Consider the following 24,748-nt stretch of genomic DNA (forward strand, 5'->3'; position numbering starts at 1 on the left):
GAAAAACAGACAGGATCTGGTTTTAATGTCTGTTAAAGTGGAGTAAGCTCTCCTTTAAGTTTCTGGTTGTTGACTTGAATTCCATCCAGGGAGCACACGTACCAGTCCGAGCAGGCTGACTCCAGGCCAGGGTTTAATCTTGCAGGCTCTGGGTGCCTGGGAAACCCTGGCAGGGAGCCACCAGCTCACAGTGTCCTGACCCTCTGAAAGTTGAAGCTGCTGACACCTAACCCTGCTCTCTCCAGGCTGTGCTTGGGGCTACAGCTCCTTGTCAGAATTCTGCCTTCCTCAGCTTCTGGAGAAATCGTCAGCCTTGCTACTGAAGGGGAACACAGATGCCTTTTGTGTACCTCAGATTTTAAAACAAGGTAACTGAGAAAGAAACCCTTCACTGACAAGTGTCACCTACCCAGAGACCTTTGGGGGTTAAATCGAGGATAGGAATGGCATGGTGTAACCTTAGGAAAGTGTGGGGAAAGGCCTGAAGGCTGTGGCAGTCAGCCATCAAGAAGTGAAGAGTCAAAGAAACAGGCTTGGGGCAGAATACAGGAGTGATGTCTGGGATATGTGAGGCTCTAAACCTGGTGGCTAAGAGACAAAGGCGGAACACAGACTTTTCTGGAAAGTAAGAGTCAGAAGTAACTTTTTCCCTTCTAAGCCACCTCCTCTAATGAGGAAAGTAGCCTTTGGGATAGCATTGTCATGGGGCTTAATGAAAAGCTTTTTAAAATAATTCTTATCGTTGATTAAGCATATGTTATTATACACAATGATGTTTCAGTGTGGCTCTTTGGACTTGGATAAGATGCTTTTTCATCCTCGTCACCTCATGGCCACCTTTTGTCCCTTTTCATTCCCACTGACCTCCTCCAACTCCTCTTCTTCCTCCCCTCCTCCCCCTCCTCTTCCTCTCCCTTTCCCTCTCCCCCCTCCCACCCACCTCCTCAACTACTCCCTCTTTGACATCTTTGGTTTTCTAAGTTATTATTTCTTGAACCCAGTGAGTTTAATTAGGGTTGCTTACGAGAGCATGAATGGTTAGTTTCAGGAGCATGGGTAATTTATTGGTGTGAAATAATGTTGTTGTTGTTATTGTTGTTGTTGGGTTTTTGTTTTCCAATATGCTCTGTGCACAACCAGACTTCAGTGGTTGTGGGTATTGGCCTTTCCTGCCGTTGCAACACATTATCATTGTCTTACTGTTACCCTGTTCTGTTATCGCTCAAGGAACTTGGCCCAAGGAACTGAAACTGGGAGTGTCCCCAGGCTACAGATACTTCTGGGATCCTGTGAACATGCAGAGTCTGTCTGTCTGTCTGTCTGTCTGTCTGTCTGTCTGTCTCTCTCTCTCTCTCTCTCTCTCTCTCTCTCTCTCTCTCACACACACACACACACACACACACACACACACACACACACACACACAGGTGGGAGCTGAGGCACAGCACTTGGGACCACTCATGCTCCAAGGCCCCATACCCTGAGCAGCAAGGCCTTAAAACACTGATGTGCACTGGCAGCTCTGGGCACTTACGCCCCCTAGCTGTTGTGTTACCTGAAGTGCACACTGTGCTTGCAGTCTTGGTACAAAATACAAGTGATCTGCTGTTCACATGCCTGGTTAAGTAGGGTGTATTCTTCTAATTTGTTTCTTTCTTACTTTCCTGCATCTCAGTGCTATAAAGCTGTGACTGGCATATGTGGCTAGCATTTTGTCTCAACTGGGCAGAGTTGGGCCATTTGAGGTGCCAGCCATGTTAACTACACTGATCAGACCATCAAACATTGCACAAATTAGCTGACATGTCAGAGTGTGCCCTCTAAAGTTGTTCATCAGTTAAAACAGGTAAGATGCGAGTTAAGGGGCCTGGGAGATAACTCAATCAATAAAATCTTTGTCCTCCAAGTATGAGGGCCTAAGTCTATCTCAGAACCTACATGGAGGAGCTGGAGACAGGTGGATTCCTGGGATGCACTGGCCAGCCAGCAGAGCCTAGCTGGTGAGTTCTAAGACAATGAGAGACCTTCTCTCAAAAGAGAGGGCAGTGCCCCAAGAACAACAACCAAAGTTCCCACATGCACATGAACACACACATCTGAACACACATGTGCACCTGAACACACATCAACAATCCATACATATAAACACACAAAATGCATGCTGACCTTTTTTTGTTTTTGTTTTTGTTTTTTGTTTTTTGTTTTTTGTTGTTGTTTGTTTGTTGTTTTTCTTGAGACAGGGTTTTTCTGTGTAGCCCTGGCTGTCCTGGAAGTCATTCTGTAGACCAGGCTGGCCTCAAACTCAGAAATCTGCCTGCCTCTGCCTCCCAAGTGCTGGGATTAAAGGCGTGTGCCACCACTGCCCGGTGACCTTTTTTTTTTTTTTTTTTTTTTTTTAATACAGCAAAATTGCTGTCATTGGTGGATCCCTTTGAAAGCCTGAGTTTTAAGAAGTGAGTTATGAATGAATGGCCTCAGATACATGCAGACTCTGATACAGGGAGAGGTAGGAGAGAACTTCCAGTTTCAGAGAAAAGACTTCCAGTGTCACAGCAGAATGACAGTAGAGCTACGCTGCCACTTTCAGGGCTGGTCATAGACTCCTCCTCAACCCAAATCCCAGAATTCAACATTAGTCTCTCCTCTTTGGTGACAGGCAGAAGGTGAAAGAAGACATGAGATTATGGCTGAGAGGCCTGGTCTGCCAGGCTCTGAGGAATTCCTGGGGAGTCTGCAGGATTCACACACAACCACCACCTCCCCCTATCCCTGAGGTTGTAGCCACCTGGGAGGCCATCAACCTGGGGAAGCAGCCAGTGCCCGAGTACTTCAACTTTGCCCACGATGTGCTGGATGTGTGGAGTCGGCTGGAAAAGGTAAGGCTCACCCTGCCCTGGTGTCCCACGTGAGCATCTGAAGTCCCCCCAGATACTGCAGTGAGACTCAAGACTGTAAGACAAGCACATTTCAACATTGTTACCAGGGAACTTGGCAAGTCCTAAAATTGAAACTGTTAGCACTTAAATCTGAGGCCTGAGGGGGATGAATTAGACCTAGGTGGTATGAGCCAGACACACCTTGAACAGTGTGCTTAAAGTGTCACTCAGTCTGAGCCCAGATCACAGAGGACATCTGTGTCTGTTCCTCATCCTCTTCTGGTGGATCCTATAAACATAAGGGTGTTAAGTTATGATGATATTCTGTCTCTCACACTCTTCCCTTCTGAACAGGAGAAATAGGGGCTCAGGGTCAAAGCTTTTTACCTAAAAGTGAGCAAAAGCAAACTCCTCGTTTTATTGTGTGTCTTATCTGCACATGCTTCCTTCTTTATATCCCTTTCTGTATGTGTGTTATGGCTATCTCTTTGTATTATATTTGACAGGAATAATTTATTGGTAATAAGAGAATATAAATTTTGATCCCAAGGCAATTTTAGTGTTAAATTTGTTTATTTGCTCAAAAATTTAAAAAAGCAAATGAACAAACAAACAACAAAAATGGGTTATGTATCCCTGATTGGCCTCTAATTATATAGACCAAGTTGGCCTTGAACTCACAGAGATCTGCCTGCCTGCCTGCCTGCCTGCCTCCTGAGTGTGTGTCTTTGTTTTTGAGACAGTCTCAATCTGAAACTCAGGCTGACCTGGAAGTATGGCCAACTTTCAGCCCAAGTTAGCCTTGAACTCATGGCATACCTCCTGCCTCAGACCCCCAGGTGCCACAGGCCTGTAGCGACATTCCTATCTTTCAGAAGTGATCCAGGATGCCTATCTTATCTGTGTTACTGTTAACAGCACTAGATACAACAATACTACTGACTGTGGTAAATTGGTAGAGACAGAGTAAGGAGGCGTGAGACTCAGAAGCAGCCTCTGCGGTCACTAGGCTTGTATCATCTACATGCTTAAGTGTGAAGCTGGGCAAGTTCCCTGAGATCTCTAGGCCTTGGCTTCTTCATCTGGCATTGGCTACCCCGAGCTGTAGTGAGCATTAAATGAGACGCAGATGTGTCCGGAAACCAGAACGCTCCATCCTTAGCTACCTGCAAAGAGGAAGTTCCCTTCTGCCATTCTAGGGGAAATTTCTCTTCTTCTTTTCCTTCTTTGCTTTTCTTTTCCAGTGCTGAGGATAAAGTTTAGAGTCTTGCACATCTTAGGCCAATGTTTTATCTAGCTTTTGAATTTGGAGTGTTTTGTTTTGGTGTTTGTTTTTGATCTCTTTGAGCTGTGTTTGGCTACATAGCCCAGCCTCGTCTTGAGCTCATGATTCTTCTGCTTCCCAGTTGCTGAGGTTAGAGGTATTTGCTACAACACCTGGCCTGTGGGGCATTTCTTACAGGTCTTCTAAGGATAAAAACAAAAATTCAGGAGTAGGCCATATAAATGGTGAAAACGAGAACTTTCAAAAGTTCTCAACTTCACAAAAGCCTCAGTGACCAATGTAACACTGAAAAGGACCGAGAACTCGCATTCTCAGAACTAAGCGGAGATCTTGGCAACTGAAGGGTTTATTACCGCAGTCCCTTGAGCCTCAGTCTGAACAGCAAGCCAGGAGCATTTCAAGTTTCCCTGATCCTGACCCAATTTTCCAGTCAGCCAGAGGCCCTGGAAAACAGCAGTCCTTTACCCCAGTGGTGCCTGACAGCGAAGTTTGTTCAAAAGAATAATCATTCTTTGGCGTTACTTCCTCCATGTTTTTCTTTTTCTTTTGAGATTATAATATAATTATAATATAGTTACACATTCACTGCCTTCTTTTTCCTCCCTCCAAACCCTCCGATACATCCCTCCTTGTTCTCATTTTCATTATTGTTACATGTATATATGTCTATGTACAGACACATCTATTCCTAAATATAACCTGCTGTGTCTGTAGGTTACTTTTATGCATGTCTTCAGGGCGGACCATTTGATACTGAAACAACCAATCGACTAGGTGTTACCATTGTAAAGCTAGATTTACAATGTTACTGTAATGTTATTTACAATGTTGGGTCTAGATTTGACCCAACTCAACCTGTAAGGAAAGTCTATTCTGAGGAAGCCATTTGTCAGAAACAACTGTAGGCAAGTAGTTTAACGTGATTACATGAAGCAGATGCGGTGTTAGATGTCCATATGGCCAGTGGAAGAGAAACCAGAAGCTAGTGGAGTAAGTGGGAAGCTAAAGAAAAGAAAGGCTAGGGACTGAGAAATGTGTGTGGGCTTTGGATCTCCAGTTCATTCCTGTGCATCTCAGAACAAGTGTATGATTAGAGCATCATAGGGTCTTGCATGTGCCTGAAAAACAACTGACAAGCCCTGGGCAGGGTCTCAGAGTTTATGGCCTTATCCTCTTCCACTTTGTTTTCTCTGTGCTGTCAGACATCTCCCAGCATTTCCCTCTCCTTCTCCCTCTGCCATGGACATCTAACTCTCTAGAGCTTTAAGCCAACATAAACTCTTCCTTAAGTTGCCTTTAGTCACCACATTTTATCAAAGCAACAAAAAACTAATACAGTTATACAACCTTGCAGAACTATTCTAAAAACCAAGGAGTTGTGTATTTTTATGTGGTGATCTATAGGTGAAGTGAGTAATGGTTTCATTAAAACAGGAAGGAACATGGAACAGTGTAAATCATCTTACCTTTTACATTAAAAAGTTGGTATGGGAAATTTGCTTATGTTTGCATAACTCAACACTGATGTATAAGTAACAAATAAAACTAACCAATCTTTGACCTACATGGATGGGGCAAGCTTTCGGTTTGTGCTTGATTGGTTACCTTTTAGTTTTATGAAGGAGGGTCTCATGTAGACAAGGCTAGTCCTAAACTTGCTATGTAGTCAGGGATGATCTTGAATTCCTGATCCTCTTTCTTCTGTCTCCTACATCCTAGGTTTACAGGCAAGCTACACAGCACCTGGTTTGTTTATTCAATGCTGGGGTCTGAGCTCAGGAATTGATGTGCGTCAAGCAAGCACTCCATTAACTGACTCATACCCTTGTCCCATTATTTTGATTTTTGAACTTAATGATTAAATAACTATGCTGTTGGAATTTCCAACCCCAATCAGCCCATACACAAAACACAATCCAATTATTTTAATTATAAGCTATAAGCCTAGATTGTACAGATCTAAAACTATATTAAGACCCCTTGCTACTTGTGGTTTCTCCTGGCCACATGGTTCTGCTCCATCATGGCTTTCTCCTCCTCTTTCTGTGTCCTCCCTTCTTCCCCTCTCACCCTCTTCTCCTTCTCCACCTGCCCCCACTTTCAAACCTCACCCTTCACCCACCTTTCCCCTTCACTGCCCAATCACAGACTCTAACCTTTACTGACCAGTTAAAATGGGGAGAACATTCACATGAGATCACTTGAGTATGTGATGGGCTGCTTGTCAGGGGCAACCCCTCTTGAGGAAGCAGAATTAACATTAGAATACAAACAGCATCAGGACAACCCACAACATTCCCCCCTCCCCTTTTGTCCAGTTAAAAAGGCTCCTTCTCCTATGGTAACAAACAATATATAGGAGGAACTAGTAAAGATAACTACAATAAAAATATGTTTTTCTTAAAAAACAAATGAGCAAAACCACTCAATAATGGCTTCTATTTTTTCCTGGGTGCACCCACTGTCCAGACAGGGCACCGGCCCCCAAATCCTGCATTCTGGTGGGTGAATGGCTCAGGAACAGAAGTCAAGTGGACGTTTGAGGAGCTGGGGAAGCAATCCAGAAAGGCAGCCAACGTCTTAGAGGGTGTGTGTGGCCTGCAACCTGGAGACAGAATGATGCTGGTGCTTCCGAGACTCCCAGATTGGTGGCTGATCAGCGTGGCTTGTATGCGAACAGGTCAGTGAGCAAGGTCGGCGCTCGCTTCATAGGACTGACACTGCCCACCAGAGCTTTGCAGTTCCCACAAGATTTGGAAGACAGATCAAAGAGAATCCCATATGGGGTTCACTCTTCCTTCGCCCAGCAGTTACAGACCATATTGCATGCAGTGGTCAGACAATGACATGAGAATTAAAAGTCAACTGCTTAGTAAGGGTTGAAGCATAAGGAGCCTTGCAGTTTTTAAAGCACTCACTATGTGCTGGGAACTGTGCTAAGAGATCTGTTCCTGATAAAATTTTTGGTCGGAGTGTTTATTTTTGCTACCAAATATCTCACTTTTGCCTACCTACAGCTTTTATCAATAGCCACATTTCATCTTATGTGAGGTAGAGCCTCCCTTCCAGCACAGCAGAAGAGATCAAAGCAGATGTCAGTACAGTTCTGCATCCCTACATTTTCCTCATATGCTCTTGTCCTGTTATACTGATTGACTTTCTCTTACTGACAGCTCTGGCTGTCAATCATCTTCCTGGGCCTCTGTTCCTAATACATAGCAAACAAATGACTTCTGTGGGGTGTGATAACAGAGAGGTGCAATAAGGAAGCACAGCAGGGCTGGGGGCTAACTCACAAAGACCTGGGTTTGATCCCCAGAATCCATACTAAAAAGAAGAGAAAGCCAAGTGTGATGGTCCATATTTATAATCTCAGCCTTGGGGAGGCAGAGACAGGTGGATCCCTGGGCCTCAACAGCTAGCCAGCTTCGGCCACTAGGCAAGTTCCAAGGCAATGAAAGATCCTATCTCAAAAACAAGGTAGATAGCACTTAAAGAGTGACACTTGAGGTGTCTCCTGACCCCTCCACACATATACATGCACATGTAACACCCCCCACACACACCCACACACATGCATAGCACCCCCACACATGCACACATACATAGCACCCAAACACACACATATATACATAGCACCCAAACACAGGCATGCATACATAGCACCCAAACATATACATGCATAAAAGAAAAACACAACTCAACCCAGAGTGTTCATACTGGGCACTAGATTGTATGTTTGGTAGACGGGGCAAAGGGTAGTGAGACCATGGACTTTGCTCTCATGCTGTGCTGAAGTGACCTTTCCTTCTGCTTCTTGGTCTCACTAGTTGTTTTTCTCCATGAATGAGTATGTTGAACTCTATGGAAAATCCTAATAAGCTGCACTCTGAGATATTGAGGGTTTTCAAATGGCAAGTCTGCCCCTCATCCTTACTCCTCCTCCTTGGAGGTGCATGGACTCTGCCACCCTTAGCATAGCTTTGTTTGGAACAGTGTGGGTGTTCTGGAGTCCCTACCTATTATACCTTCCTTTATCAGCAAGTGGTCCACATCCAACACGGAGTGTGTTGCAACATTTCATGTGAAGGGCATGAAACCCCAAGGAACTAAGGAGTTGTTTCAGCAATACAATAAAATCTACTCAAGACCATGGACTCGCAGTGTCTTAGCCATGGCTTCTATTGCTGTGGTGGAACACACAAAAGCAACTTGGAGAGGAAAGGTTTTATTTGGCTGACACTTCCACATTATAGTCCATCACTGAAGGAAGTCCTGGGGATGGTACCATCATAATGGGCTGGACCCCTTTCCCCATCAACCACTATTTAAGAAAATACCCTACAGACTTGCACGCACACTGATTTTATGGAGGCATTTTCTTAATTGAGATTTCCCCCTTTCGGGTAACTCTAGTGTGTGTCAAGGTGACATAAAACTAGCCAGGACAAACAGGTTTAACACTGCTTTAGCTCTGCAAGTCCAGCCGTATTACACATTTGCTATGTATTCTTGGGCAAGAAATTTGATTTAGTTGAGTCAGGAAAATATAAAGACCTAGTCTCTTTTCAAATGTATGGTGTGTTTCTCACAATAGCATCCATTTCTGAGCATTGTGAGATCAGAGAGATACAAAGCCTAGGCAGTTCTTACCACAGGCGAGCACTCCATGTCTTTGGGATTTCCTTGTTACTATTTTTGTTCCCTCGGGTGTTCCAACCCTCCTCAGCTACTTGTTTCTCTGTCCCTTACATTAGGATCTTCCTTCTCTCCTAACAATCTCCCTTCTCTGGGCGACCCAAGGCGTGGTCATGATCCCAGGTGTCTCCCAGCTGACAGCAAAGGATCTCAAGTACAGGCTGCAGGCTGCCAGAGCCAAGTCCATCATCACCAGTGATGCCCTAGCTCCACAAGTGGATGCCATCAGTGCTGACTGCCCCTCCCTCCAAACCAAGATTCTGGTGTCTGACACCAGCCGTCCAGGCTGGTTCAATTTCCGAGAACTCCTGAGGTAAATTGGGACCCTCCAGGACAGTAACAATGAGATGGGCTTTGAGCATTTTCAATTATCAGCAGCAGGGTTGAATACAAGGAGACTGAACCAAATAGATGCTGGCCAGAGCCATCATCCTGTGAACCTCTCAATGTGCAAGGTCACTCAGTTACTGTGTGTGTCGCTTTATCCCTGTGTCCTCTAACACGGTGGCAAAGATTGTTGGAATTCTTAGCCAGAGTATAGAAGTTAAACTTTATGAAACATTTGGTTCACAGAAAGCTGTCAATAATGAAAAGGCTGCCATATATTGGTGTTTGCTGTATGCCAGGCTCTGTGCTAAATACGCATTCAGCTGCATTTATTTGTGCAGGAAGGATTCAATATTGCCTGTTCTGTGGCTGACATTGCCTTTGGTGCTCAGAACACTGGACTAAAGAAGAAATCATCTTGCTTAATCCTTGAAAGGAGCCCCACAAGGTGTAATTTTATTTTTACAGGCGATAAAACAGTCTTGAAATGGGAAGTGACTCACCTAAAATGCCAAAGAGGAATAAAGTCAGAATTAGGGCACAGTCAATTCTACTTTGCCTTGTAACAAGGATGTGGCAGGCATTGATCTGTGACGTTGAGGTTGTTGTCCTGAACAGGGACCAGAATGCCTGTCCTGGTGGCTCACGCCTGTTACCCTAGCATTTGGGAGTGTGAGTTTGAGGCCAGCCTGAACTACAAAGCCTGTCACAAACAAAATTAAAAACAAAACAAAGACAGAAATTTAAAAAAAAAAAAAAAAGGCCACTGAGAGCTGGACTCCTGAGCCTGGAGTGTCCACCTCTGTGAGCAGATGCACCTAAATAAATACAAATTTGTGTAATTCGGCATCTGACCTACTTAGCCAGACATATCTGAATCAAAGCCAGAGGATTCCTCATTTCTGATGCTCAGCCCATGACATTTTGGTGAGTTGTCAAGTTAACCTAAATATATCCTTTTTAATTTCAGTTGTCATTAAAATTATCTGAACTTTAAAAAATAAATAAAACAAGGTGGAGCACAAGTAACAGAATTGCTTTCAAAAATTAACTCAGAGATCACAAGACACAGCCAAGCTTGAGAACCAGGAGCTAGCTGAGTCTTCAAATCCCAGAACTTGGGTAATTACCTAATCTCAAACCCCTAATTTTTGAGAAAACATTTAGGAGAAAATGTCTTTACACTGAGAATTGAGTTAGGAAGGGGACTGTTCATAGATTACATGCGTGAGAATGCATGTGTCCTACCACAAAGTCCTGAAATAAGTAGGTAGGGATCTGTTTGTGTGTGTGTGTGTGTGTGTGTGTGTGTGTGTGTGTGTGTGTGTGTACTTGTTCATGTAGATGTGTGCACGTATGTGCAAGCCAGAGGTTAACGTTAGATATTTTGCTGTATTACTCTCCATCACCTTATTTTCTTGAGACAGAGTCTCTCACTGAACCCGGAGCTCACCATCTAGGTAGAATGGCTGCCCAGTGAGCTCCAAGGATCTTCCTGTCTCTGCATCTCCAAGCCTGAAATTACAGATGCAAGCAGCATTTTTGTAGGTGCTAAGGATCTAAACACAGGTCCTCTTTTTTGCACTGTTCTGACTGAACTATCTACCCAACCTTTGTGGATCTCTCAAATAAATCATTTGGGCATTTTGAGTCTCAATCTTATAGCCTTGGCTATAAAATGATTGTAGAGATAGTATTTATCTATGAACACATCTGCAGATAGCACAACACTCCACACAGCACCCCATACATGATGTGTTGGAACAATCCTCCCATATCTTTGAGACTGCTTGGAGTATTGTTATTAGTGCCTCTTCCTGTCCTTTCGTTCTCCAGAGAGGCATCTCCAGAGCACAGCTGCATGAGAACAAGAAGTGGAGATTCTGTGGCCATCTACTTCACCAGTGGAACCACGGGAGCCCCCAAGATGGTGGAACATTCCCAGTGCAGCTATGGACTGGGTTTTGTGGCTAGTGGAAGGTATTGGAACAGCTTGTCTAGAAGGTTCAAACACAAGGTGGGTGAATGAGCAGAGGGAAGAGACTGGAGGAGGAAAAAATATGGAAATAGAGGTCAAAGAGGAACCAGAGGGTTAGTCAGGTAGGGCCTTGAAGGCTTTATTTTGAGGAAGGATCTGTTCACAGAACACAGGATCTGTTCCTTTAACTTGTCTTCTTAGCCTATGACACAAAGTACAAAGAAAGTGCTGAGGAAGCATTTGTTGAGCTCACAGTTGAGTTGATGGATCTTGTCTAGATTTGACAAGCTTAAATGGTACCTTCTGTGGTCTGAGTTCCAAATCAGAAGTAAATAATATACTAATCCATTCTAAAGGTGGAGGCTTTGATGAGCATGCTCTGACTTCCTCTCATTTTTGACAGGAGGTGGATGGCCTTGACTGAGTCTGACATATTCTGGAACACAACTGACACTGGATGGGTAAAGGCAGCCTGGACTCTCTTCTCTGCCTGGTCCAATGGAGCTTGCATTTTTGTGCATGAGCTGCCCCGAGTTGATGCCAAAACTATTCTAAATGTAAGAAGAAAATTCTAGTGCTGGGTTTCTGAGCTTTGTACATGTTGGGAAAGTGTCCAATCATTACGTAACTTCTCCAGCTCTTGGTTTGAAACGGAGTCATTATGTAACCCAGGATAACCTTGAACCAGAGGTCTTCTGTATGAGTCCTAAGAGTGGAGGTTATGAGTGTATGCCATCATGCCAAGCTCTGAATCACCTCTTGTGTCCTAAGTGTCAATGGGATGAATGGAATGCATGTTTTACGGTAGCATGAGAAAATTAAGAATCTAATGACAAATTCACTCAGCCTTTGTAATCCTTTCCAGTCCATTTAGCAACCTCCAATCATTACCTCAAAATAGATCCCTAAGCATAAAATGTCCTCTCTCCAAACTTTATCAAAGCCTTTTACTGCATCTCGCACCTCTCTTTCCATCACCTTCTCCCCTATGCTCTTGTCAAAACACAAGCTATTTGTCAAAACTTTAGGTAAAATCCAAAGTCTAGTCCTCAGAGTGTGTGCTGCTGTCCTTGTGCCTTATTATGAGTTGTTCAGCCAACGGTAGACCTGGTCCCTCCCGTTGTTTTCCTGGGGTCTTATCATGAAGGAGGAAGATTGACATCCCAAGTGAAGACACTGCATACCTTTGCTCTCTCCTCCAAATGGCATTTTATGAGATATCAATGAGCCTATTTCCCCACACCCATCATTGTGACAAGCTGGGTCAGATGTGACAAGGAGTATGGGCTTCTCCATTGGTCAAACTTGGACTCTCAGCCTGTCTCCTGACTTCTTCGAGTCTCACTCTCTAAGTTGTCATGAGAACAAAAAGATACCATGCTCCTAATACACTAGCTGCTATTCACTTCCCATTATTGTTCATGGAGGATGTGTCAGACTTTTCACTATCCCTGGCCATGACACTATATTCATGCTCTATTAAAATTAGCAGCTGTTTATTGTTATTATTAGCATTTATTATCTCACAATTTTCTATGGTAAGGAATCTGGGAGCAACACCAGGTGATTTTTGGAGAAAAGAAGCTCTGTAAAGTTGCTGTCAAGATCTCACCAACGTACACCCATACTAACAGCAGCATTGTTGCGATTCACAGTAACTAAAAGGCAGGAAGCCCAAGTACTCATTGGAAACTGACAGTGTAAATCAAATATAGCATGTGTGTGCATGTATGTGTGTGTGTGCGCGCACACACACACACACATGGGAGCATTAGTCAGCCTTTAAAAAGAAGCAAATTCTGATAGTCTACAATATGAATCTGGAGTACCTCATGCTAAATGAAAGAAGCCAGGCATCAAAGGCCATACACTACATGACTCCATTTATATAAGGTGCCTAGAATAGTCATGAAGTAGTGGTTACCATGAGTCTGGGAAGAAGGTAATGAGAATTTATTGCATAATGGGTACACAGACCCAGTTTGGAAAGCTGAAATAATTCTAAAGATGGATGGTTTCAGAGTACAAGCACCTGAAAAATAAGTGAGGTGGGTAAATGTATGACATATATATCCAAGAATAACTTATATTTCTGTGTGTTCACATAAATGCAGGTGAATGTGTGTGTGTGTGTGTGTGTGTGTGTGTGTGTGTGTGTGTGTGTGTGTGTGTGTGTGTAGTTCAGTGGTTCTCTTCAAATGTTATTCTTCAGGTGGTACCCACCTTGTTTTTGACCTGGACTTTGTCTTTTGGGCTGTCACTGCTGGCCAGTGAGTCTCAGGGATCTACCTGTCTCTGCATACATTGCCACACCTGACTCTTTTTCTCATGGGTTGGCTTCTAGGGACTAAACTGGGGTTCTTATGCTTCCACTGATTGGGGCATCTCCCACAATCTCTAATAATAATTTTTACAATGATACCTAGGAATGCATTCATCTCAGAGCATGGTTAACCCTGGGTAATATGTTTAAATTCTGAATTGTAGTTTTTATTGATTGTCCATTGAATACTGGCCAGAGGCATCATTTCCTCACTGTCTGTTGAGGACAGCTAGAATGTAATCATAACCTAGTACCTTGTCTTCTCCAGAGTGAGTCACTCAAGAGGGGGAAAGAGGTAAGAGCATATAAGACAGAAGCTGCCTGCTTTCTATAATCTAATGACTCAAGTGACTCCCACCATGTCAACAGGATGCTATTGGTCCCATGGACCAACCTTGGAGCAGTGTAAGAGGAGACCCCATAAAGGTACAAATGCTAGAAGGTGAATCATGGAGGTCACTTTGACTAGTAGATGCCATGGACAGTTTTCTACTCTGCTTTGTCACTGAGACTGTGAAGATCCATTTCACCCATCCCATCTCACCTGAGTCTCTGAGAAAACTGTCCGCCTCTTATTTTGTTCAGACTCTCTGCAGGTTCCCAATAACCACCATGTGCTGTGTTCCAACCCTCTTCCGGCTACTTGTACAAGAGGATCTGACAAGGTACAGCCTCTACTTGGCACTTACAGGGTCCTCATATGAGGACCCACATAGACATCCACCTTTCAATCCAACTCTTTTCCCTGTTTCTCTATCTTTGTCTTCCTGGAAGTTTCTTACTTCACCTCTGTCTCTTTTTATATCTTCATGTATCTCTCGTCACTATCTGCTGTGTTTCACACACACACACACACACACACACACACACACACACACACACACTCCTACATATCTTACATTAAGCTTTAAAAGATGATTTTGTAAATCCTCAGAATTCATACCCAAAGAAAACTGAAAGGATTTAAGGCAACCCAAAATTTTAACACTTGAGGAAAACTGTATCGCCGCCATATACCACACAGGTATAAAGGAACAGGCTAGTTCCTTAGCATTTTCTGTGACTTCTGTCACAGAGATCGTTGGATTTCCACTGACCATTTATAGAATAGGATTGGTAGTCAAAGATTCATTTGCTTAGACTAACAAGCTCCCTCACTTCATCTCCCAACCAAATTAACCCAAGCCAGCCATTCCTAGGTATCTGCCTTGGGTTATCCAAACAAAGTTGACAACACTGTGGATGGCTCTTATTCTAGACAAATACAAACAGCATTCACTAGTTGGGCTGGGCTATTTGCAGGGGTATTGAGTGAGTTCCCTCATTGCTCATTCGGTAACTTACCAATCCCAATCATGTCTCCCTCATCAATCCTCTCCCAAGGCAATGTCTTCCTTAATCATACTCCCTGGCCATTAAATACTACAAAGAAGGGAACACTTGCATGATGTTAACTATATTCCTCTAAATATAATAATCTACCCCACCTTTTCCTTTCTTATGAGTATTTCCACACTGTTATTTTGGCTGGAAGCAGTCCCTGGGTAATTCTTCAAGACCAATTAGATTCTGCTTAGCAATACTAAGTAATTGAATTGAATCATTACAATACAACTGGGAGAAGAAAATAATCCAAAATGTACTTATATTTAGTGTAATGTTTGAACTGACAGACAGATTGCTATTTATTTAATATCTCTGGAAATTTTATACCCAGTCTTCACAATCGGGGAATTCTTAGAAGGCCATTTTTAATCTACTAAAATTTTTATTGATTTATTATTTTCAATCAGATCATTGCCTCTGTGGATTTATTGTCAATCAATTTATTTTTAAGTAGATTAATTTGGACAATCCACTGTTGTGCCCAGACCTATCATATGAATCTGATTGTAGCCCAAATTCAAATAGGATCAATTTGCCTCTGTGGACCACAGCTGCAGAGAGAGGTTGGATCACTTGAAGGGAGCTTAACCTCTAGTGACTTCTGGACCTCTGGACCTCTAGCAATGCTAGAGGGTAGGTAGGAATGTTTATGACATTGATGGCCTTGTCTCCCTGCTTGAGAAAGGTACAAGTTCCAATGCCTGAGGCACTGTTTGACTGGTGGAGAGGCTCTCAACCCTGATGTGAGGGACAAGTGGAAGAGCCAGACAGGCCTGGAGCTCCACGAAGGCTACGGACAATCAGAAACAGTGAGTTGGTGTCTCAGGCCACCTCATCAGAGCCCTCAGCCATCATAGAGGATCTCTGACCGGCAGCAGTTCCTCACCTCTCCCTGACCTGCCAGAAACTGCCTTGGTTCTAGGGCACTGAAACTGGCAACGGAAGGCCATTAGCCATGCTTCCTTTTGGTTTAAGGGACTTATGGGTAATCTCTCATGGCCCTGCAAGGCAGCTTTTCGGATGCCATCCATGATTGCTGTTTTTGTAGCTATGACAAACTATCTGGTCCATCATCACTCTCATATTCAGAATTGTTTCCCCTTCTCAGAGACACAGTGCCCTCTAGTGGATTCTAAATTCAATCCAGTTGACAATAAAGATTAATACACATAATCGTTCAAGGAAGTTGTCACCCCAGAATAGCCCACGATGCCTTTTTTAGTAAAATCTTAAGCAGTGAACACTACAACCATCTTGGCAAGATGAGAAAGTGAGTGAATCTTTGAGCTAAATGACACAATTTAGTTCTCCACCCATGAACACCATGAGTGCCTCATGAAGGGTCACTGACCATGGAAAAAGAAGATAATAAAAATAAGGGAAAGGAAAGGAAGAGTATGAAAGTAAGGGTGGAAGTAAGGGGAAAAAAGATGGCAGAAGAAAGAGGAGGAAGGAGAACCAGATGCCAGGTGACAGTAACCGTGGACCAGGACACAAGAGGATGAGGCTTCCCCTGTTTGACACTGGTTTCTCTCCAGGTTGTCATCTGTGGCAACTCAAGAGACTCTACAATCAAGTCTGGATCTATGGGGAAAGCAAGCCCACCTTACGATGTGCAGGTAGGCAGCCTCTGCTGACAGTGCACAGAGAAATCTATGTTCTGAGGATATAGGGTGGGCTTTTGGGTACCCTGGCTGCATAAAGGATGCTCAGATGCCATGCTATGACCTCTCTTTCAGATTGTAGATGAGAAGGGCAATGTCTTGCCTCCAGGAAAAGAGGGAAATATTGCTGTCCGCATCAAACCTACTAGACCTTTCTGTTTCTTCAACTGCTATCTGGTAAGCTGTGGGGAACAGCTGTGAGGAGTCACCACAATCACTGCATGCCAAACCTTGAGAAGCACATTTTGTAAATATCTGTCGTGTAACCCTTGTAGTAACCGCATGAAGTTGGTTGCTGTTGTTATTATCAGGGACACTGCTGTTGATAAGGAAGATACAAAAGTGGACTGCCTTATCACATAACTTATATGCAAGGTACTGTGCTTAAACAAGAGTCTGTCGAGAGCACAGAGTGTGTTGAAAGTGGCACTTCATCATAATTAAAGCAGATAGGAAAAGTTAAGTTCAAGGAAGCAAAGGTTCTTACCAACGAGCCAACTGCAAGGTGGTGTCAGACCAAGTTTTCAAGATGTTTCTTTTGGTTTGTGGGTTGAACTTGTATCCTTGGATTTCAGCCTAAGGTTCCAAAATAAGAGTAATTATCTATCCTTTAGACATACTTTGGCTAGAATCTTTTCATATTCTCTTTTGTAACACTTTCAAACCTGAATGTGCATCAGAAACACCCATGAAGCCTCAATTATTACTGATGCCTACGCACCACTTAAACCAAATCAACTAAATTTTGGAATGATGAGAGCCAGGCCCCTGGGTAATTCAAAAGTGCAGCCAAAGATTGAGAACCACTTGTCACAGAGATACCATGTAGTTCATACTTAGCTGACTGAATGTGCATTTTAGAATCAACTTGTCAAGATGTATGAACACATTTGTTAGCAATTTAATTGGATTTTGCATTAAGTCTATAAATTAACCCAGGGGAAGCTGACTTCACACCCATTCTTTCTTTATTATTTATTTATTTTTATTGGATATTATATTTACATTTCAGATTTTATCCCCTAACCTCCCTTCCCCCTACCACCCAGGAACCTCCTATCCCATCCCCCCTCCTCATGCTTCTATGAGGATGTGCCCCCACCTACCCCCCCACTCCCACCTCCCCACCCTCGAATTCTCCCCTCCCACTTGGTGTTCATCCTTCATGGGACCAAGAATCTCCTCTCCCATGTATGCCGGACAAGGCCATTCTCCCCTTCATGTACAGATGGAGTCATGGGTTCCTGCCTATGTGCTCCCAGGCTGGTGGTTTAGACCTTGGGGAGCTATGGTTGGTTGATATTGTTGCTCTCCTCATGGGGCCACAAACCCTTTCAGTTCCTTCAGTCTTCTCTCTAGCTTCTCCATTGTGAAACCTTTGATCAGATCAGTGGTTAGCTGTGAGCATCGGCCTCTGAATGTGTCAGCCTTTGGCAGACCTCTAAGGAGACAGCTATATCAGCCTCTTGTTAGCATGCACTTCCTGTCATCCACATCAGTGTCTACCTTTGGTGACTGCACCTGGGATGGATACCCAGGTGGAATGGTCTCCAGACGGCCCCTCTTTCAGTTTCTGTCCCACACTTTGTTTCCATATTTGCTCCCTTGAGTATTTTTGTTACTCCTTCTAAGTTGGATGGAGGCATCCACACTTGGTCTTCCTTCTTCATGAGCTTCATGTGGTCTGTGAGTTAAGTCTTGGCTATTCCAAGCTTTTGGGCTAACATCCGCTTATCAGTGAGTAAATACCATGTGTGTTCTCTTGTTATTGGGTTAATTCACTCAGGATGATAATTTCTAGTTCCATCCATTTACCTAAGAATTTCTCAAATTCATTATTTTTAATAGCTGAGTGATACTCCATTGTGTAAATGTACCACATTATTTGTATCCATTCCTCTGTTGAAGGACATCTGGGTTCTTTCCATCTTCTGGCTATTATAAATAAGGCTGCTATGAACATAGTGGAGCATATGTCCTTATTATATGTTGGAGCATCTTCTGGGTATATGCCCAGGAGTGGTATAGCTGGGTCCTAAGGTAATGCTATGTCCAATTTTCTGAGGAACCGCCAGACTGATTTCCAGAGTGGTTGTACCAGCTTGCAATCCCACCAACAATGGAGGAGTGTTCCTTTCTCTGAATCCTCACCAGCATCTACTATCACCTGAGATTTTGATCTTAGCCATTCTGACTGGTATGAGATGGTATCTCAGACACCCATTCTTTCTAATTTTCTTACACTAATTAATTGTGTGTGTGTGTGTGTGTGTGTGTGTGTGTGTGTGTGTGTGTGTGTGTTTGGGTGCATGCATGTGCCAGAGCATGTGTGTGGAGGACAGAGAACAGCTTGGGGAAGTCAGTTCTCCTCTTTCACCATATGCGTTTGTGGATTGAACTCAGATAATCAGGCTTGGTAGCAAGTACGCTTACCCACTGATCCATCTCACCAGCTCCTGTTCGTTCTTTCTGTCTTTCCATTTGTTTATATCTGCTTTAATGCACTGTAGACTAGTAAGAGCTCCAGGCCTCTGCCTTATAGAATGTTCTTAAGATACGCATTTTAGATACATTTTAGCTTTTTCTCAAAATGTATTTTTGAATGTAGACAAGAATTACTTGTTTTTAACAAAAGGTCCCCATAGCAAGTGTCCAGTCCAGTGACTTCTGAAAATGTGTATACCTGTGTGGTCACTGCAGCCGTTAAGATATGAACACTGCCTTAACCTTTCAGCTTTCCATGAGATCCTTTACAATCAACCTTCTTTATCTCAGGCACCAAGCAACTGGTAAATTGTTACTATATAGTAATTTTGTTTTCTTGTTAAAATCTATACATAGAATCACAAAAAGCCCATTTTTTTTATCTTAGACTCAGGATAATTTATTTTCCAGTCATCCATATTTTTGCATGCATTAGTAAGTTTTCCTTTCTAGTAAATAGTAACTTTTTACTTAGAATTTTTGGAATTGGGCTGCAGAGTTAGCTTTGTGAGGAAAGCATCTGCCTTGCAAGTGTGAGGACCTGAGTTTGAATCCTCAGAACCTAACTAAAGCCCCACACAGTAGCACGAGTGTCTGAAATCCCAGATCCTGAGAGGAGATAGAGACAGGAGAATCCCCAGAAGCTCATGAGTCAGCTGGCCTGGTGCATGCAGTGCAAATAAACAATGAAAGACCCATCTAGACCAAAGTCAGGAAGGACTGACACCTGAAACTGTTTCTGGCCTCCTCTAATGGCATTTGTCCACATTCACACACACACACACACACACACACACACACACACACACACACACACACACACACACAGAGGCATGCACACACATACAAGTAATTTTAGAATCAAAACGACGTTTTCTTTACTCTATCACTGGGGTTTCAAGCCCTTTACTTTCTCTTAGTCTCAGTGTTCTTGCTTATCCAGCAGCAGTTGCCCTGTGTGTTCCCTCCTGGCTTCACCTCCTGTAAGGATGCTCATGAGTGGTTGCTCTGGATCCCACCTGACAGCTCTCATTTAATTAAAAGAAAGAAGGGAAGTCATAAATCTGCAGGACTCCAGCCTTCTGTCCTGTAGGAAATTCTGGACAGCTTAAGCCTTGAGAACCAATAGAGTACCCGTTGAGGAGTGGCTGACCTCTGGTGTGCTCCCCAGTCAGGGGCTGGCCTACATGGTTGTTTCCAAATGATCCTTCATGGACTTCCCTTGTCTTCTAGGACAATCCTGAGAAGACGGCTGCATCAGAGCAAGGAGACTTTTACATCACTGGAGACCGAGCACATATGGACGAGGATGGCTACTTTTGGTTCTTGGGGAGAAATGATGATGTAATCAACTCTTCAAGGTCAGGTTAGCTCTCCTCTCCTTAAGCATCCACGGGGGAAGGGAAGCCATGTGAGAAAGTTGACTTCTCTCTTCCAGCTACCGGATTGGTCCCGTTGAAGTAGAGAGTGCACTTGCTGAGCATCCGGCCGTCCTGGAGTCTGCTGTGGTCAGCAGCCCAGACCCCATTCGGGGAGAGGTAAGCCTTCAGGCAAGAACAGAACTTCATTGTTTTCTACTTATCAGCACCCAAAGGAACGAGGGGACTATGGAATGGCAGATCCCTCCTTTGGTCTCAGCCCCACCCCTAGAACCACGAAGCTGAAACCCTACCTGCAGTCACACATTCCTGACTAACCTCCTTTAGACTCATAAATATACTCTGCAAAGACAAAATGGGAAAATACAAAATTTAGTTTTGTATTTGGACAGCAGGCAATCCAAGCAATCCAAATGAGACTGAACAGCCTGGCACATAATAGACGCTCAATAAATGTTTAATAACAATCATGGTACAAGATGGCGCTTCTTAAACGCCAGGTTTGTCTGAACACAAAATGATAGTGAGCTCACACCTTTGGAAAGTGTGCAAGGAGAACTACACCTTAGCAAAAGTTTGGGAAGTGTGCAGGGTTTAACGTTGGTGTAGATCTGCAACCAAGAGGCCTATTAAGCTCTTCCATTGCTATCAGAAAGTAATATAATAACAACATTCTTCCTTCTTCTCCCTGCTTCTAACCCCTCCCATATACCCCTTCTTGCCCCCTTTAAAATTCGCGGCCTCTTTTATCATTAATTGTTATTACATGTATATATGTATATACATATATATTCCTAAATATAACCTGCTCAGTCTGTATAACACTATTACTTGTATATATGTTTTCAGGACTGACTGTTGGGTATTGGATAACCTATTGGTGTGCTCTTCCCTGGGGAAGACTATTTCTCCCATTCACCACACTCCCCAGTTGCCTGTAATTCTTTGTGTAGTGTTGACGCCTGTGGGCTTCCTGCATCTACTCTGGCATGTCTGTTGGTATTGTCCTTGTTTGGCTCATGTTGAGGCAACCATGTTGGTGAGATTTTATTGGTGTAGCCTCTGATATTTCTAGGAGAGCAGGTATTTTACAACTGTATTTATGTATTTGTGTGTGTGTGTGTGTGTGAGAGAGAGAGAGAGAGAGAGAGAGAGAGAGAGAGAGAGACAGAGACAGAGACAGAGACAGAGACAGAGAGACAGAGAAAGAATAAATGTGCACACTATCACAGCACATGTGTGGAAGTCAGAGGACAACCTGCAAGAGTAAAACCATGTAATGTGCTCAGGTCATCAGGCTCAGCATCAAACATGTTTTCCCTCTGAGCTATCTCAACAGCCTAGGAATTGTGTACTTCAGTAGGAATTGTGAAGTACTTCAGTACTTCAGTATCCCAGCACTTGGGAGGCAGAGGCAGGCGGATTTCTGAGTTCAAGGCCAGCCTGGTCTACAGAGTGAGTTCCAGGAGAGCCAGAGATACACAGAGAAACCATGTCTTGAAAAACCTAAAATAAACAAACAAACAAACAGGCAGGCAGGAAACAGGGAAAACAGTGTTGTTCACGCCACTGTCTGTGCTGAAGGATCTAGTCGAACCCTCATGTTTAAGTCTAAGTAGGCACATAGGCACAGGACCAGACTGAGGAGAAAAGCATCATTCCTGAAGGCTTGACCCCTCCTGGGGTTTTCTCCCTGCAGGTGGTAAAGGCGTTTATAGTCCTTTCTCCAGCCTATGCTTCTCATGACCCAGAAGCCCTGACCAGGGAACTCCAGGAGCATGTGAAGACAGTGACTGCTCCATACAAGTATCCCAGGAAGGTAAACACTCAGGGTCCTAAGGCATAAGCTGGGGAACCAGATGGGTCCCTGCTCCCTGGCCTCCTGGGCCGGGCTCTGCTCTAGAGATGCATATGCCTTTCATTATTGGATTCCCCCAGAAGCACATGTTCTTTCTCTATTGACCTGTGAATATGAAGCAAAGGACCTAGTGAGAGGTGAAGGCACATGTGCTACAAGCATTAGCAGTTTTAACTGCTTCACATGGGGAAAACCCTAAATTGTGGGAGCTTCCCAAAGAAGTAGTGAAAGTAATGAGTCAAGAAAACAGTCCTTCTGGGAAATGATGGTTTCTAAGTGTGATTGTATCTGTTTGTTTGGTCTCCAGGTGGCTTTTATTTCAGAACTGCCAAAGACAGTTTCTGGAAAGATCCTGAGAAGTAAATTGAGAAACCAAGAGTGGGGGAGATGAGGTGCAACCCAAGAAAGATGCTGTGATAATCTGAAGGTTCTGAAGGAGAAGGAAGTGGGGCTGGCCAGCTCCTCCTTGGAGTACTATCCCTTCAAAGAATAGGCATCAAAGATGGTCAGCTTCCAAATGAGCAATTTGGGATGATGCTGGAAAATGCAAGAGCATCGCTGGTCCAGAGCTTGGAGACACTGCCCAGTCCAGCAAATTCCCCACAACTTAACTTCCCTCTCTGAAGACTTCCCCAGCATTGGTTTTACTAAGAGAATTCTGTTGTTCCTGGGACAGACAAATCAGTGTAGCCTAGGGCATCTGTGGTTTCATTATGCAATGGGAATGTAATGTGACCCTTTGGATGAAGTCATTTGGTAACAGCATCTGGGTCAGAACATTGACTATACCCTGCCACTTAGAAATCACACTTTTGGGACTCACTAGAAAAGAAAATACTCAAAATGCAGAAAACGTTTCATATACAAAGATATTTGGTGAAGCGCTGTTTAAGACTGAAAACACACATAACTGCCAAAACAATAGCAAAATAATTAAATCAATTAACACTAGCTCCATTGATTAATGTAACTATTTAAGTATTTAGGAGTCCTGGGTGGGGAAGGGCTAATTAAAGTTTAAAGGGAAAACTGTCACTGGGAGCTGCTGTGAGGAAACACTGGAGACATGCATGGCTGGTCCCTGTCCTTAGACACTTGCCATCTCTCAGCTTTCCTTAAGTGAGGGCTATCTTTTCTTCTGGGCCTGGGAGAAGTGCTGATCTTAAAGCACCTCCTGGGTAAGCATGAGCACCCAAGTTTCAGATCCCTGATAGCTGTGTAACAGCCAGCTGTAGTTATGTGCATCTATGACCTCAACCTTAGCGAGAGAGGAAGACTCGAAGATCCCTAGAGACTGCTAGCTAGCCAGCCTAGCCAATCAGTAAGCTATGCACTCAGTGAGAAGCTCCCCCGAAAGGTTTTTTAAAATTGATCATTTTATTTATTTACATTTCAAATGTTGTCCCCCTTCCTGGTCTGCCCTCTGCAAATTCCCCTCCCATCTTCCCTCCCCTTTGCCTCTAAGAGGGTGCTCCCCCACCCATCCATCCAGTCCTGCCTCGCTACTCTGGCATCCCCCTTCGCTGGGGCAGCAAGTGCCCACAGGACCAAGTGCCACCCTCCCATTAATGCCAGACAAGGCAGTGCTCTGCTACAGATTCAGCAGGAGCCACGGACTCGCTCATGTGTACTCTTTGGTTGGTGGTTTAGTCCCTGGGAGCTCTGCTCTGAAGGGTCTGGTTATTTGATATTGTTGTTCTTCCTATGTGGTTGCAATCCTCTTCAGTTCCTTCCTTCCTTCCCTATCTCTTCTACTGGGTTCCCTGGGCTCAGTCCAATGGCTGTGAGTGTCTGCATCTGTCTTAAGTCAGGTGTTGAGAAGCCCCAAAAGTTAAGATGGCAAACAATATGGAAAACAGTAACATTGACCTATGGCCCTGACATGCACATCATGCACATGCACATCTATGGACACACACACACACACACACACACACACACACACACACACACACACATATCTGCCAGCACAGTGTCAAGAAGCCATGTTCTTCTAGGCCCTGAATCTAGAAGGTGTGACTCTGGATGTTGGGCCTAACAGGAGGTCTAATCTCCATTCCGCCTTCACCCTTCAGTCACAGGTGGAGGGTGTGAACAGGCTCTAGAGAGATTTACATACTAATGAGGTACCTGAAGGCCAGAGGTGGAGCCGATTAAACATTCCTCCCCAGCCCCTCCCCCTTCTCCCCTCCCCCTTTTAACTCAGGTCGATCCTGGGTTTGAGGGGGCATGCATCAGATCCATCCACTGTCCGCCATGTGAATAAACCAGTTTTGGAAACCCAAGGACTTCCTCGTGTATTGGGGCCGAGCCGCCATGAGGAACCGTGAGGAGCCGGGGAGAGGCTTTTAGTTAATGAGCAGCCGGGCCCAACTTCCCAGCCGACTACCCACAGCATGGCGGGGACGAACCCTGGGATCCCCAGCCTTATCTTTTTTTCCTACATCTGGATGGCTGATACTAACCTCAAAAAGGGAGAAGCTGGTAGAA

The 24,748-nt window shown here is 44.0% G+C and overlaps 1 protein-coding gene across 1 annotated transcript; it reads left to right on the forward strand.

Moving 5' to 3' along the window:
• Window positions 1-207: 207 nt before the first annotated feature.
• Window positions 208-23,209, forward strand: Acsm5 (acyl-CoA synthetase medium chain family member 5). Its single transcript, XM_034507152.2, has 14 exons — window positions 208-368; window positions 2,657-2,876; window positions 6,631-6,841; window positions 8,965-9,172; window positions 11,023-11,166; window positions 11,568-11,721; window positions 14,073-14,152; window positions 15,559-15,682; window positions 16,412-16,492; window positions 16,613-16,714; window positions 20,255-20,382; window positions 20,460-20,559; window positions 22,100-22,219; window positions 22,566-23,209. Exons 2-14 carry the CDS (start codon window positions 2,676-2,678, stop codon window positions 22,647-22,649), a joined length of 1,737 nt encoding a protein of 578 aa, XP_034363043.1. The 5' UTR covers window positions 208-368; window positions 2,657-2,675; the 3' UTR covers window positions 22,650-23,209.
• Window positions 23,210-24,748: the final 1,539 nt, after the last annotated feature.

This window comes from Arvicanthis niloticus, chromosome 1, assembly GCF_011762505.2.
Source record: "Arvicanthis niloticus isolate mArvNil1 chromosome 1, mArvNil1.pat.X, whole genome shotgun sequence".
Lineage (NCBI taxonomy): Eukaryota > Metazoa > Chordata > Mammalia > Rodentia > Muridae > Arvicanthis > Arvicanthis niloticus.

What these genes read in the sequence shown, in the direction of transcription:
- Acsm5 (XM_034507152.2), top strand. Translation starts at nt 2,676, where the DNA reads ATGAGATTATGGCTGAGAGGCCTGGTCTGCCAGGCTCTGAGGAATTCC. An exon ending in TGTGGAGTCGGCTGGAAAAG is followed by an intron (nt 2,877 to 6,630) that starts GTAAGGCTCACC and finishes CCCACTGTCCAG; the next exon opens with ACAGGGCACCGGCCCCCAAA. An exon ending in CATACAAGTATCCCAGGAAG is followed by an intron (nt 22,220 to 22,565) that starts GTAAACACTCAG and finishes TTTGGTCTCCAG; the next exon opens with GTGGCTTTTATTTCAGAACT.